General features: G+C 36.2%; 1 protein-coding gene across 1 annotated transcript; it reads left to right on the top strand.

The window, feature by feature from the left end:
- Nucleotides 1–2,708: 2,708 nt before the first annotated feature.
- On the top strand, nt 2,709–4,187 carry LOC108735399 (ATP-dependent RNA helicase DBP2-like). The gene is made up of 2 exons (XM_018467341.1): nt 2,709–2,859; nt 3,445–4,187. The coding sequence occupies exons 1-2, from the start codon at nt 2,848–2,850 to the stop codon at nt 4,063–4,065; spliced, it is 633 nt and encodes a 210-aa protein (XP_018322843.1). The 5' UTR covers nt 2,709–2,847; the 3' UTR covers nt 4,066–4,187.
- Nucleotides 4,188–15,335: the final 11,148 nt, after the last annotated feature.

The raw sequence follows: 15,335 nt of genomic DNA, 5'->3' as shown, positions 1-15,335 counted from the left end.
AAACTTGACCGAGACATTGAAGCTGCATTTATTAATTGTTTAATAATCAATAAGTTCGATTCCAGATATGGGTGTACTTGCAGAGAAATCCGAGAAAATTTAATTATTAAAATTCCTGCAATCGCATCAAAGTAGGTATCTTGTATTCTATACAGTATGCGAAACTGCGAATCGTGGTATTGAGTTATAATATGTCACTCTTAAATTTATGAGTCAATTTTTTTAAATATGGCAAATAAATATGTAAAAATGTGTAAAAAAAATCCCTCGTCCAAGAACCAAGAGAAAGCCAAGAACCACAAATAAATTTAAAAAAAGCCAAAACGCGACATCAAAAGTCATTGTCAATAATAGCGTCCGACAGATTTGTACAGATACAGATACACACCTAATCCTATTTGATACAGTATGCGAAACTGCGAATCGTGGTATTGAGTTATAATATGTCACTCTTAAATTTATGAGTCAATTTTTTTAAATATGGCAAATAAATAGATACATTTGAATGTCAATAAATACATAAACAGATTTTTCGTCAACTGCAGCGACAGTAACGCAAGTGCTGAAAGGATAGTGACATCACGTGCTCCCTTCAAGGACACGGAGACCTCGAAGTCTTCAAAATACTACAGCACTCAAAAATGATTTTTGGACCCCGCCCAATTCGTTCACTTATGGTTTAATCTTACGCATGCGGTATATATATATACTTATGCATTTTACAGTTGTTGTTTGTGTTGTCCTTTATAAATCGTGATTATTTTTCATTAATTATTATCATTATTAAAAGGCGCAATGAATTATGTATCGATGATAATCAACGTAAGCCAGCTGTTGGTACAAAAGAGTCCGTTGTATTCCAAGTTGTTCACGTTTTCTTATATTATTGTGGTTAATAATGTGGGCACCTAATACCATTTTCGCAAAAGTGTGAAAGTAAACTTTTCGAATTAATGTAATAAGCAACATATTCATACAAGTGCGATTAAATTAATTTATAGATGCATCCTTTTTCAATGGAAAGTCTAATGAATTTCGGCCTGCTGACTCAAGCTTCTTCGGAAGTAAATGTACATCAAGTAGGTTTTTTTTTCTGGTAGTGAACTTGTGTCCAATGGCGAACAGTTGGTTTATTAAAAAGTAGAATTTAGACAGAAAGGACACTCAACTTTGCATAAATGTACATCTATTTCGCATAATTTAATATACTGGTCACATTTCAAGTAGAGAAAGCTTTTGCATTTTGCATTCTGAACTTTACACCAACCGTATTTTTCCTTAAAAAAAAGCGGAAATCTATTTGTAAAAAACTGACAAAAGAGAGTTTTATTATATGTATGTATGTACGCAAGAGACATTTAGGTCTGTGAAGACACTAATGTGAATACACTGCAATAAAATTTATTATTTTTGGATTTCATTTTTTTATGTTGTTTTGTTGCAATTTGTTGAAAGACATACATATGGTAAAAATAACCTAGATACTTATGAGGAGATAACTAAAAGTCTTCTTCTATTAAACACTTATTTGCTCATTTTTATTTTATGTAACAATCAAAATAGAGCCATCATTAGCGTTACTTCTTTCATGTGAAATACTTCGACCTGAAAATCAACTTTACATAAATGTATAGTTATCCTTAGCTTCGCGGTCACGCTTTGGTAATGGATTATGAACGTTTGTTTTTCAAGCTTGTTCACCATATTTGAATGAACCGTCGGTTTTCATTATAGATTCGTCTCGATTTCTACACTGACCTAACAATGTTTTTTTATTAATTAGATTACAGTTCACAAATAGTTAAGGATATAAAATGTTCTAGTTTTTGGGAAATGCGAAGATAAGCGCAGGATAGGAAAGAGTTGAGGTGCATTCCCAACCAGTCTTAGGACTAACGACCCTATGATGATGATATTTCGAACCCATTTTTATCACAATCGTTCATATAGTCTATAATATACCACTTACACTGAAATCGCCCCCGAAAGTATTAACTTAATTATAACTTTTTCTCATTTCAATGTTATGATACTTATTATCTACAGGTATAACAATTTGGGTGTTTATACTAGTTCATATTGGAAGCAGCTAAACCGACATAAAGAGGATATTGTCGGGAATTATCTGGAGTATTGGTTATATTAATTGTATTTACTACAAATAATCCAAAATAGTTAACATTTAATTAAAGTACTATAAGAGACAAAATACATGAGTTTTACGAAGGAATTGTCAAAATGACAATTTGTTAGCTACCTAGATATTTCAAGTTAAATTTCAAGTTCGGTTTATGTCAAAAAGGTAATAATGATACCTTTATGATAGAAGTTCGTTGTCAGTCTAGATTCAAAGCTTAAAATCAACACCTACATAACTTCAAAACGTAATGGTAGATGACGGACTTTTTTATGTTAGAAAATGAAACATGTTGACAAATTCTTTGATCTTGGCGTTCGAGGAATTGTTTTCATTTCTTGATAGTCACTTGCGTAAATACGTGACAAAATTGTGTAAAAAAAAATCCCTCGTCCAAGAACCAAGAGAAAGCCAAGAACCACAAATAAATTTAAAAAAAGCCAAAACGCGACATCAAAAGTCATCGTCAATAATAGCGTCCGATAGATTTGTACAGATACAGATACACACCTAATCCTATTTGATCTCGACGTTCGTTTTCAAATGTGTCTTATAAGAGGTGCCCGTGTATCATTTTTTAATAATTTGAACGTTTGCTAGGGACCTTTCACCGGGGGCCCCACCTAATCACAACTATAAAAACCTCCCAGCGCGTTCTCAAGAGCATCAGTTCTTTGGTGTATCTCCGGTGAACAATCAGGTGCAACAAGATGAATGGCATCGTAAGTATTAACGAAATGTGAAAGTGAATTTAATTGTAACAAGAATTGCCGCCGCGAAAGGCCGTCAAAGCGGTCAGTGATGGTCAAGAAATGTTATTACACGGCTATTTAATCGTAACTGTTTGCCCTTGCACGAAGCACAGGGTCATCGCAAATATTTTGCATTACAGAAAACAAGTGAAATACTTATAAAACTAGTTCGTTATTTTTGTGATTCGAAAAAATATATTTTCTAAATTCAAGTTTAAAAATACTTTACGATTTTTAAAATTATATTTGCGATTGTACCACTGTTGTTTCTTTTATCTAGTTCAGTAACAATTATTTTTTGTGGAATCGTATTAATCCTATTATGATTTCTACATTTCTACACCTATTAATTTATTTGGCAATTAATTATCTGCAACCCCAAGTTTTCAAGTTTAAAAAATGTGAAAAATAATGAGTAGTGCTTTAAATATACTTTAAAATAACACTGATCAGCCCCTTCCTCGGTAACTATAAATGTTGAGCTTCGTTTTTTGAACACTTCTATTCTATTCATTTATGACTAACGCGCCCGTTAAATCATTGCTTCCGTTACAGGTATTGACCACTTTGTGCGCCCTCTTCTGTGGTGCTTATGCTGGTTTCGCATCAAGCGATGCTGGAGGCTATGGTACCTCCGGGGGTGGTGGTAGCGGCGGTGGTGGCGATCACCAAATTGCCGCGTCAATTGAATTGAGCGGAGGAGGTAACGACGGAGGTTATGGGGGTCACGACGGAGGTTACGGCGGAGGTTACGGCGGAGGCTATGGAGGCGGTCAAGATTACAGCGCTGGGGCCGAACACCACCACGTGCCCACTAAAACTATCGAATACACTAAACCCGTGCACGTGCCCGTTTTGAAGAAGATTCAAATTCCAGTACCGCATCCCGTAGGGATCCCGGTGCCGCAGGTCATCAAGGTGCCCGTTCCCCAACCTTACGCCGTCCACGTGAATGTACCTCAACCCGTGCCAATCCCAATTTACAAGTTGGTCCCCCAGGAAATCGAAAAGAAAATACCAATTACAGTGGAAAAACCGGTACCACACTACATCGAGAAACCTTACAAGGTCGAAGTTGAGAAACACTACCCCGTCCACGTTGCCAAACCCTACCCAGTTCATGTACCAGTCTACAAGCACGTCTACCACCACGTACCAAAGAAGGGATGGGAATAAGCTGGCTGTAGATGATCCAGATCAAACCCTCTTTTTCTCGTACTGATCTTGTCAACTTTGTTTTGTTTTATTATTATTTTTTTATATATTATTTGTTGCTTGTTATTCTATGAGTGATGATGATATGGTGTGTACAGTATTTTCATTGTTGTTGACTTTTTTTAAGTTTGTAATAAAATACAATAAGATATACATTGCATATGATTAATACTAACGTGATAGTTTACAGGTCAAATTAGGAATTAAAAAATGTAAAGAAAGTAATAGATGACCATCTGTTCGAGGTGATTTATAACACATTATGGGATAGTCATATATATATAGGAGAAAGTATTCGATAGCAAGTGTATGCGCTTTAATGAATAACGTCGCATTTTTTATTCAATTGAAAGCAATTTCTTGTTGTAGATCACGATAGGTATGTCGATGTTTATGGCAAATACCTTTCCAAATAACTAGACCTGATAACTAGGTTAGTATTTACCTTCACAAATTGATTCTCTCTATTAGTACCTGTACACCTTTTAATGACCATGAGAGTACGCCCATGATGAATTGCCAGTTCTCTTGTTCGATATTTATATTTTAATCGAATAGTTGCGAAGAAAATTGTGCACTTGCACTTTAAGTTACTTTCACTATCCATGTAAATAACTAATTCGTTTTCCGGCTAAGCCTCCGATTAGTGCTACAATTACTGACTTAACTGTTATTAAATAATATCGGGAAAACGAGAGAGAAAGCTCTACCGGTATCAGTATAATCATTGACAACCGATAAAACGGCTTCATTTACATTGAGTAATTGGATACAAAACAAACTTTAATAAGTCAATTATATCATTATAAAATATTAATCTGAAAATTCATTTTTGAATTTTTTACCCACTACACGCTACCTCAAATTAATGAGGGAAAAATTGTTGCTGTTGTAACACCCCCGCCGGGAATCGAACCCGGGNGGGTGTGAGAACAGCAACAATTTTTCCCTCATTAATTTAAGGTAGCGTGTAGTGGGTAAAAAATTCAAAAATGAATTTTCAGATTATTATTTCATATTAAACTAACTCACTTCTAAAAGTTGTCTAAATTGTATGTATGTTTATATCATTATATTGAAAAGGGTTAATGTTAATACTTGTCTACTAAATCTATATTCTGGGAGATTTGAAGGGTCAGTCACATATTTATAACTGATTTCAAGTTAAGTGTCTAATTGTATATTTGTGCTCGAGCCAAAGAAATATTGCTTAACTACTTCCTATTACATAACAATGAAAAAAGGAAATACCTGCCTGTGAATATACAAACAGACAGACAAGAGTGACATTAGTAATTGTAAATATTTATTACAAGTTTAGTTACGTAAACTTGAGTAATCTTTAAAATCATAATCACAATTGTAATTTGGAAAAATGATTACCTTCTATGACGAAAACGTTTTTCCAATGTTATTGTAAAAGACTTTTACGGTAGCGATCAGTTAAAATACACTTTCTCCTAAATCCATTAATGTAGGTATTTGCTTTTTTTCCATTGACAGAAAGAAAGTTGTCGGTTTGATGTTTACTGAATTAGAGCACGCTCTGCAAGGAATTTCCATTAAAAGAAAGCAAATGCTTCTTTGAGTAGTTTACTTTGAAGATGACCAGAAATACGACAAAAATGCCACAGGAGCGAACAAACTCTTTTAATACATCTACAGTTAGACTATGTTGCTGTCTAAAAAGATAATCGAAATAATAAAATAATTCGTGGTCTATATTCTGTCGAAACTGCCAGACGCGGATCGCCATTTCGATATTTTCGGATACTATCAGCGCGTCGCAGACAGCTCCCACAGAACACAGACCAACTTTTACCTGCTGTCTTAACAGCGCGTTTTAGAAAATACCACAAATGGCGCGGTAAACGCCATCTGTAGTACGATGCTACATTACAGACCAATTTTTACCTGCTGTCTTAACAGCGCGTTTTAGAAAATACCACAAATGGCGCGGTAAACGCCATCTGTAGTACGATGCTACATTTTAGGATTACGTATGCTCCAACAAGGTACATTTCAATATAAGGATATCTACTTGCTGAAACGAATCCTGGCGTAGCTAACCTCAACGTGATAGGGTACGTTACCATAATCGAATAAAATAATTCGAAGTGGTCTGTATTCTGTCGAAACTGCCAGACGCGGATCGCGAATTCTATCTTCTTGGATCTCAGCAGCGCGTCGCAGACAGCTCCGACAGAACACAGACCAACTTTTACCTGCTGTCTTAACAGCGCGTTTTAGAATCGAAATACCTAATTTAAAAAATAAATGGGGAATTATCATTTGGGCTTATTATACGAACGTAACAATTAACTCTGACCAACCGTGACGATGTAACGGGACGTATCAGAAAAGTAAAGACTGTCTTCTTTCGCTCTATCCATCGGCTTTGCACCAGATGTAGATAGAAGAGACAGCCTGCCCACCAGGACCAATATTTAGTGGAAATGAAGCATTCAAAAGCCATAGAAGAAAATTACAACTTTCAATTTACTATCGTATTAAATGTTTTTGATAAAAGGTAGGAAATTCTCGACAGCCAGCAAAATGATCGTCTGTCTTTTTGCAGCTATCGCAGTGGTAATAATAATAATTTTGACAACTTCTTTTCGTGTTGGAAGAATATCATTAAATTAATACGTTACGAGTATGAGGCATCCCTCACTCGAAGGGGCGGGCGTTTCCACGACTCACGACATGCCGCCTTGATTTAAAATAGCGTCGTTTCCTTTTCCAGGACTCGAGCCTGCCGTGTGATGAAAAAGGTTATTTCTGTTTGAGGTTCGTGCAAAAAACGGGTGTGTCGATAAAATATACCGTTACAACGTACGCTAACAACGCTTTCGTTACTCATTTGAAAACCGACACAACACTCGGACTAACTATAAGAAACGACTTCGGAATGTGTCCTTATTAATAGGGGCTGTTCATAAATTACATAACGTAAAATTCATCCGTTTTTGATTCCCACCCCGTAACACAACAAGACCTCATTTCTTCTCTAATCTTCACTACGTAAAGGTTTTAGTTTTGAAGTTTTTTGAAAATTTCCTAATAACGTACATGATAGGGCTTTTACGCATTTCATATATTTTGATGGTTATGTTCTGGTTGGGATGATTAAACTTCAATCACGGGAAAGCAATCTCAATAACAATCTAAACTTCAAGATGATACCAATTAACCGACTTTGCTATTAACCTTTGTATATATATAAAAATTTCAAATTTGGCTTCCAGGTATTTGACATGGAAGGATTCTTCGCAATAGAATCCCTACACAGGCGTAAACATCGGGATGGATGATGATATGGGATTTTTCGAATAGTTTGTAACATGAAAATTTGTTTATAAGGTAATTTTGGGAATACTTCAAATCAGAGACATATGTATAGGTAGAAAGGACCCTGCTAGATCCTTAAGGAAAATGAGACTGTCAAACTCTTTGAAACTTTGTTTTCTGGTAATTCTCGACTTGTTAAATGATTAAAAGTTTCAGTTAGTCATATAAAAACTCATCCCTTTGAGATATGATCCCTTAAATTTGTATTTTTTCCGTAAGGACTTCCAAAGTACAATTGTACCTATTATACGTGTCAAATATGTTCAAGCATCGTATTCAATTTAGTTTTGCAGTTTTACCCGATGAAAACTACCAGAGAGCCATTTTCTGTAAGGATCTAGCGTAGTCCTTTGGGTTGCATTTCTTCGTAGAAACTCCCACTTATTTCCTAGGAGTTTTTTTGTAATACTTTTAATTCTTGTTAAGGGGATTTTACTTAATCAATTTAGATCTCTAGATCACATTTTGTATTTGATCCGATTGATGGAATTCTTCGTATTGTGGAGGATCACATGGGGCTATCGACTAATAAAACTACACGATATTCAAAGAACTAAGTTGGTTCATGTTTTCGCAATTATCATTGATGTAATTGTTAATAATTCTAGGATTTGTTGCGATCGTTGACAAAGGTTTCTTACTCTTAATGTTTCGTCAGGTCATGCGGACGACATCTTCAGGATGAAGAAATATTTGTCCTCGTGGTAAACAGGAGATAAATAATAAGGAGAATTGTCAGCATTTGATTAATTTTTTGTGGTACTGATAAGGACCTTTCTCTTCATCTCTTTCTCTAATATCACTATTCGTTGTAATGGTTTGCGACGACCAAACTGATTGCCATTTAAATATTATATCAGCTAATCGATCTTGAGTATTGCAGATTTACATTCTTATGGCGTCATGAAGCATGAATGCATGCAAATTAGTCAAGCAGTAACCTACCACGACGAACAGTTTTCTTCTATATGTATAATATATGATTAGTGATGATACTCATCTTTCATTTTGCACAATTTGAAATAATACAGCATATGCATTACGCATGAGTTAATTATTATTTGCTGCACGACATTTAATAAATCGTCGCGATGTCCGTCAAAGAAAGGAAAATTCGCTTTTACTTTCACTGGCCGAGAAGACGGAATGCGTTTTGTCGTGGTTTAGTAGAGTAAGGAAAGGAGAGCTCATGTTTGTCACAAAAGATTTTATTAGAGCGTAAAGATGTAGTTGTTTGTTTGTTGATAAATGGTTCAGATCTATGCTCGCGAATGATTAATTTAGAAATTCTAAAAAGATTGTTAAAGGTGTATGTCTGGAGCGTGGCGCTGCAAGGGTGCGAAACATGGACGGTGGGAAAGGCGGAAAAGAAAAGTTTAGAAGCGATCGAAATGTAGTGTTCTTGGCGAATGATGAGGATACCGTGGATAGAGAAGGTTAAAAGTGAAGTGGTATTAGAAAGAATAGGAGAACAGAGGACTCTACGGAAGTCAATAAAAAATAGGCGAGATAGGTTGGTAGGACACTTTCACAGGCAGAAATATATTAGAAGCAGAAACAAAAGGTAGACCTTGATTAGATTACTGTTCACAAATAGTTAAGGATGTGGGATGTTCTAGTTTTAGAGAAATGCGTAGGTTAGCTCAGGATAGGAAAAAGTGGAAGTGCGTGTCCAACCAGTTTTAGGACTGATGACTTTATGCTAGTAAAATAATTCTGAATGTCAGTACTCCCCTGCGTCCCTTATTAGGGGTTGTTTTAAAAAATTCTGGAATAACTGTTTCATTATTTGTTTTCGAGTTTCTATAGGTCCCAAGCTTCAAGTTGATAGACGAAGGGAATCCATACCTAAGCCTCCCGTTTCACCACCTTAGGGTTTGATTTGCGAAAAGTACTTTTTCTGACTTGATGATGATAATGATGCCGTGGCGATGTGATGCGATTTACTGGACGCCTGATATGTACACCTTTGACCATTGAACAGATGATGGTGCATTTAGCAATCAATGCTATCGATTACCATTAACAATACTGCTTTAATGAACGCGTCTAATCGAAATATTGTGCAAGTCATAATTTTGTGTTTAATTAATTGATATCCCGGTCAATAATAGTATGAGGGACCATGAAAACAGAGAATTTGAATTTCACACTCGTCCGGGCCTTCGAATTATCTTGGTGCAACTGTAAATTTGACATTATATCGATTACCCACTAATTCCGTTCATTTAAGTCAAAACCGAATAAGCAGAAAAAGAAACGCGTACCTAACTACAAAGGAAAGAAACACAGAGAGTAACAATGCTGTCGCTGAAACGATAAAATCGGCAGCCGCAGTATTGCTGAATGAAAGATGTTCAACTCTCATTGTCGTTTTTCTGGAAGCGGAGACAGTTATTGTGTCTATTTGACTCGAGTGATTTATGGTGAACAACAAACAAACAAAACAAACAAAGCTATTCCAGATTCCAATTCTGCCGGTTGCTCATTTGCGATGCCTAAAATCCCGTTCCGGCGAAGAGAGAAACAAAAGACACAGAGACCATATCAAGGGCGACTTAACTATGCACTAACACAAAAAATTTGAATGTCCTAATTTCGCTTTTCACCCTTTTGTATATAAGTTAAGCGAAAGGCAAAAAAATGGGGAGCTCTCTGATGGATCTTGTTTGACGTTAGAAATTTTTATAAAGCAGAAGTGGTATTGGACTTTTATAGAGATCAAAATAAAGACTAATATTGCATTTACAAATTTATGATTTGGTCGTATTTTATTTATGAAGAACCAACACTGACGTTTCGCCTCTATTTGGAAACTTTTTCAAGGTAGGCTCTTTAGTTCCCAAATAGAGGTGAGTGTTGTTTCTTTGTAAATAAAAACCTTCCAACCCTTAATTGCCTTGAACTTTACTTAATATTATCTAACTAGGAGATATTTTTCCCTCCGATTTTATAATCAATAAAAAAGAATGAAAACAAACAGATCTTACGGATACGTACGTAAAGACACATCTTGAGGACGAAGAAGTTTCACGATGTGGCAGTAAATTTTAAACTATTACAAACATGGGAAAACGCTCGCAACGGTACCTACTGGAAAATACGATACCTAGCGCCCTCGCTAAACAATTCGGCAAATCCTTCGAAACAAATTTTCATTTTTTCCAGTCGACTTAATCGAGAGGGAAATTTATATCAGAATAAATAATTTCTGTTTCGCGCCGCTACTTATTCTCTCGTATTTTCGGTGGCAAAACAAGCGAAAAGGAACTGTGGCTCTGACGATGGTGGAACAAAAGGTCCAATTCCGTAAGTAACAAGGAACGAGAAAGGAAAAGAAGGAATGGGACGGAGACACCGTCACGGGTTCTAAATTATGTTTACAGGCGTATATTCCGGCTCTCGACTCTGGGATCGAGTCCGGGAAACCAGAGTGACGGAAAATCATGCGTTAAAAGCAAGCAAGCGTAAGGCTGTGCTCTCTTCACGAAACGTTATGGAGAAGGCGAATTTAAATATATGTATATGTATCCGGAGAAGAAACAAGAACTAGAAATAAATTAACAATTTTAAGAGTAGCTAGTGTAAGAAAGAACTTTTTCATAATGTAATTTAGTAAACAGTTTACTGCTACTACTACAAATACTATTGAAAGTCTTTGGGAGACGTCCCTTTACCACAAATCTCCAGAAACATTGCATAAATTTAGAGTTTTAAAGTATTGCTTCTCAACATGGGGATGACGAAATGCTTATATCGGTATACATTGCTTCTGCTGTGGCTTATTCTTTTGTAACAAATTTTTAATACCTTCTGGGTTTGGGCAACTCAGTTCATTTATTCTCATGCGTCAAAAAGTCAGGGATGTGGGATGTTGTAGTTTCAGGGAAATGCGAAGATAGCTGGAGATAACAAAGAGTGGAGGTGCGTGTCCAACCAGTCTTATTAGGACTGATGATGAAGATAATTAAATTTGTTTAGTGTGTAGAGTTAGAAGTTTGGCGCTAGAGCATAGGTCTTAGTGGATGTAACTTGATGAACACGTAAAAAGTTTTAATTTGAAATGCAGACATTCCTTTCTAATTCGTTAAAATCATACCATATTTTTCATGAACCTTTGCTGGTATTTACCCAACCGGCCGAAATGAAAGAGCAACAGACACACACGTATACATATATATATATGTATCGTCATCATCATAATAATCATTATCATCTCGGAAACCTTTATACGTATTGTTACGGTGCCACTTTGATTCGGCCGAAAAAATGACATAAATCCGAAAGGCATTCAACCCCCATTATATCTCGGATGATGTAGTGGTTCCTCGGCCGCCCCGATCTTTTCCTTCAACCACTCATAAATACGTCCGCCTCACAATGGAAACATCACCGACGCGCTCGACCTGTTTAATATGTGAAAGCGATTTTTGAAAAAATTTGTTTAGTCCTTTCTCTCTCTCGCTCGACTTTTTTTTTTTTGTTCTCGTCGTTGTATCGTCGCGCGATGCAGGTGCTAATAATAATCGAAGTGTCCAGGTAACAATGCAACTCCGATGAATTTATATGCCGGAGGAATTTCAGGGATCGAATTTAAATTCGGGCTGCTCCACATGGATCGAGGAGACTGTGTGGGAGACGACATTCCCCGAGACGATTTACGCTGACAGTATCGAATGAATTTTATGCATGACAACCGTTGCAGCACTTGTTTATACGTATGTGAGGCGAACAACTCATGATATACAACTCGTCACAAAAACTTCATCGATCCATAATTGAGGACACAACTGGATGAAGATGTCGTGTCGTAGCAAAATTGAAAATTTAAGAAATTTGCAATGTTGTATAAACACCTATTGTCCAGTCTTACAATACAACATGTAGCGAGCGGGCCTCATGTGGTTAATGAGGGGCATGCCGATATAGGATTTTCCCGTAGATTACTCATGAAAATCTCACCAAAAAAGTCCCGACTAGAATTTATAGGGGGCATACCTCATGTAGCGTGTGAGCCTCATGTAGTTAATGAACGACACGCCGATATGGGGGATTTTCCTGTAGATTACTCATGAAAGTCTCACCAAAAAAAGTCCCGCCTAGAATTTATAGGGGGCATACCTCATGTAGCGTGCGGGCCTCATGTGGTTAATGAGGGGCATGCCGATATAGGATTTTCCCGTAGATTACTCATGAAAATCTCAACAAAAAAGTCCCGACTAGAATTTATAGGGGGCATACGTCATGTAGCGTGTGAGCCTCATGCAGTTAATGAACGGCACGCCGATATGGGGGATTTTCCTGTAGATTACTCATGAAAGTCTCACCAAAAAAAGTCCCGCCTAGAATTTATAGGGGGCACGCCCCATGTAGCGTACCGGCTTCATGTGGTTAAAGAGGGGCATGCCGATATGGGTGATTTTCCCGTGATTACACACAAAATTCCACCAAAAAAGTCCCGATTAGAATTTATAGGGAGCATCCCTCATGTGGCTAATGAGGGGCATGCCGATATGGGGGATTTCCCCGTGATTACACATAAAATCCCACCAAAAAAGTCCCGATTAGAATTTATTTATATGCTCCTTCTTTGCCCTAGGCGGCAACCTAATAGGCGCACGAGAGATAGTATGGTAGTGTGGCCATCAACTTAGGGACCCTACCTGCACTCCCCTCAAAATTCTAGTCGGGAAGCACCAACATCATCATCATGGTGCCTTCAGTTCGAAGACTTTGTTGAACACGCATTTTCACACTTTCCCATCTTGAGTCAATCTTCGCATTTCCTTAAAAGAAAATCCCATACCCTTATCCCTAACTGAATAATTACGAACAATAATCTAATCTAGGTCTACCTTTGCCCCTCTTAACTCCTGTATTCAAATTTAAATATGTCTCTAAAACAAGATTTTCATACGGTGTCCTATCAACCTATAGATACTATCGAAAAGGGTGCCCATCAGTCCAAATTTTAACGGAACCAACTAGTATACAATCAAAGCTTACGTGTTGTAAATTAGGGGTTACACTTTCCCTTCAATGTTTGAAATAAACCGATTTCAAACCTACTCTGTGTAAGTACATCGTCTGACGCCATGAGACGGCGTATGATGATAACACGTGTCCCCCTAGTCATGGACGCGACGCGTCGCAACGGACGTCTGTAAAGGACACACAGCCTGCTGCACTAATACTTCGCACGCACATCCTAATAATTATTGCATGAAATTCAATGCGAATACCAGTAAAAACAGCTTACATGAGTTACAGATCACCGGCCAATTATTGTTGATTGAAATTTTCAATCCCCTGCTTGATTAGAAACCCACTACTAACAATATTATTGTGGTGTTACAATGTGACAAAACTAGCCAACTTTAAGTGATTGGACTATTTACTATTATCTTAGTTAGTTTTCAAATTAACTGTTTAAATGCACACTAGTTATATCTGTTAACTGATTTATATGAATTAAATGAAACCTTAGTTAGTTTCTATACTATCTGGCTAGTACAGAAACTATCCAAAGGTTTTACTTAAATAAATGTATTAACTTGAATTAATAAACAACCCCTAAACTAAACTTTTCGAAGTCTGGCAAGTTTATCTTCTAAACTGGATAGCATATAGACAATAGTATGTAAGTACAAAAATAATCATAACATGTTTGCTAGTATGTGTTCAATATATCTATAGGTATTAGCCAGACAAATATTTTGTAAACCAACCAGTAAAATTGAATACTGTATTTATATTAAAGTACCTACACGAATAAAACTGTATAATTTACACTTGAACTAACAGAAGCTGACCAGAACTAAAACTTTCTTCAGTTCTAACCAATTTCAAGCGATTGATCGATAAGATTATGAACTAAGCTACTAGGCAAGGAACATTGTATGTTTTATTTACTATTATCTGAGTTAGTGTTCAGATTAACTGCTTCCTATACGTCCTAGCTAAATTTGCTAATTAATTTGAATGTGTTAAATAAGATCTAGAAAGTTAGAAAACGCTATCGTTTAAAGTATAATGAGTGAATCTCTCTGTATAGTTTGTACACTAGCCCGATAGTATACAAACTAACCAAGGTCTTATTATTAATAAAAGAGTTAGTTTTTCGGGTGAAACTTTAATAAAATACAATAAAAAGAAAAGTAAACGCTCTTAAATGTTTTAAAGCTTAATGAGTTGAACTTTATATATGTTTTGGGTAGTTAACCCTTTATCAAAACCATCATTAACTGATATGTTCTTGATCAAAGTAAACAATTAAGTACGACCAGATACATATTCATTAAGCTTTGAAATATTTAAAAAGGTTTCATAATTTCTTCACCTAAAAAATCTATATCTAATAATAAGACCTTGGTTAGTTTGTATATAGTCAGGCTACCATACAAACTATCCAAGTTTTCTTTTAACAACGTTAACAGAAAATGTATCAATTTGAGTCGAGATATTACAATGTATTTGGGTTTTAGCTGATGACTGTAGTTTTAATATTAGCCATTCAATCTAAAAGAGCCACCCTGTACAATAAGTTTTGTTGTTTTCATTTTGAAATCTACTTTAGATCTTCGACGAATGAAGAAACGTAAGCAAAAGAAGTTCGTTAACATAAGATAGCATCTGGTCAATATTTCACTTCCTTATGTATCTTTCTAATCAAAATAAAACCCATGAAAAGCATCGCGCTGACAAAAATAAATAGGATGCATATTTGGGGGTGTTTCGTCTGCCGTCTGTCGCAAGCTATATAACATCCTCTCACCTGCTTCTTTTGTTCCTCTATAACGATCAATTAGCACTTCGGGGAAGTTTCAACTTGTTTCCTACTTAACACCTCGGACAATAGATCAGAAGCGGAAGGGGAGTTG

This window comes from Agrilus planipennis, unplaced genomic scaffold, assembly GCF_000699045.2.
Source record: "Agrilus planipennis isolate EAB-ADULT unplaced genomic scaffold, Apla_2.0 scaffold40, whole genome shotgun sequence".
Lineage (NCBI taxonomy): Eukaryota > Metazoa > Arthropoda > Insecta > Coleoptera > Buprestidae > Agrilus > Agrilus planipennis.
The sequence above is the reverse complement of the archived record's forward strand: the minus strand, read 5'-3'. Positions and strand labels throughout refer to the sequence as shown.